The sequence below is a fragment of the Penaeus monodon genome, chromosome 27 (assembly GCF_015228065.2).
Source record: "Penaeus monodon isolate SGIC_2016 chromosome 27, NSTDA_Pmon_1, whole genome shotgun sequence".
NCBI lineage: Eukaryota > Metazoa > Arthropoda > Malacostraca > Decapoda > Penaeidae > Penaeus > Penaeus monodon.
In genome coordinates, this window is record NC_051412.1 from 26526634 (window position 1) to 26527449 (window position 816).

At 58.3% G+C, this 816-nt stretch overlaps 1 protein-coding gene across 1 annotated transcript in view; it reads right to left on the reverse strand.

Moving 5' to 3' along the window:
- The window catches only part of LOC119590739 (F-box/LRR-repeat protein 7-like), a gene marked incomplete in the record, with an annotated part of 93152 nt that overhangs the window by 6860 nt on the left and 85476 nt on the right, over positions 1 to 816 (reverse strand). Inside the window, 1 exon segment of the mRNA XM_037939431.1 lies at positions 13 to 169. Within this exon segment, the coding sequence (XP_037795359.1) occupies positions 13 to 169 (157 nt within the window).

Here is an 816-nt window from a genome sequence, read left to right on the forward strand (position 1 = left end):
CCATCGACCTACCTGCATGTCATTGAAGTCATGAAGCTGCATGGCGGTGGAGAAGTCAAGGAGGATGTTGGTGAGGTTGGGGCACTTGGCGGTGAGCTCGTGGAGGACGATGTGGGTGATGAGGTCCATGGGCACCTCCAGGTAGCGCAGCGACGCCCCGAAGCGGTTGCTGCCGGAGGAGAGTGACGGAGAGTGAGGGAGGGGAGTGAGGGAGAATGAGGGAGGGGAGTGAGGAGGTGGAGGAGAGTGAGGGAGAATGAGGGAGGGGAGTGGGGGAGAATGAGGGAGGGGAGTGAGGAAGTGGAGGAGAGTGAGGGAGAATGATGGAGGGGAGTGAGGAGGTGGAGGAGAGTGAGGGAGAATGAGGGATGGGAGTGAGGGAGAATGAGGGAGGGGAGTGAGAAATTGGAGGAGAATGAGGGAGGGGAGTGAGGAAGTGGAGGAGGAGAGTGAGGGAGAATGAGGGAGGGGAGTGAGGATGTGGAAGAGAGTGAGGAGGTGGAGGAGAATGAGGGAGAATGAGGGAGGGGAGTGTGGAGGTGGAGGGGAGTGAGGAGGTGGAGGAGAATGAGGGAGGGGAGTGAGAAATTGGAGGAGAATGAGGGAGGGGAGTGAGAAATTGGAGGAGAATGAGGAAGGGGAGTGAGAAGTGGAGGAGAGTGAGGGAGATGAGGGAGGGGAGTGAGGAAGTGGAGGAGAGTGAGGGAGAATGAGGGAGGGGAGTGAGGAGGTGGAGGAGAGTGAGGGAGAATGAGGGAGGGGAGTGAAAAATTGGAGGAGAATGAGGGAGGGAAGTGAGGAGGTGGAGGAGAGTGA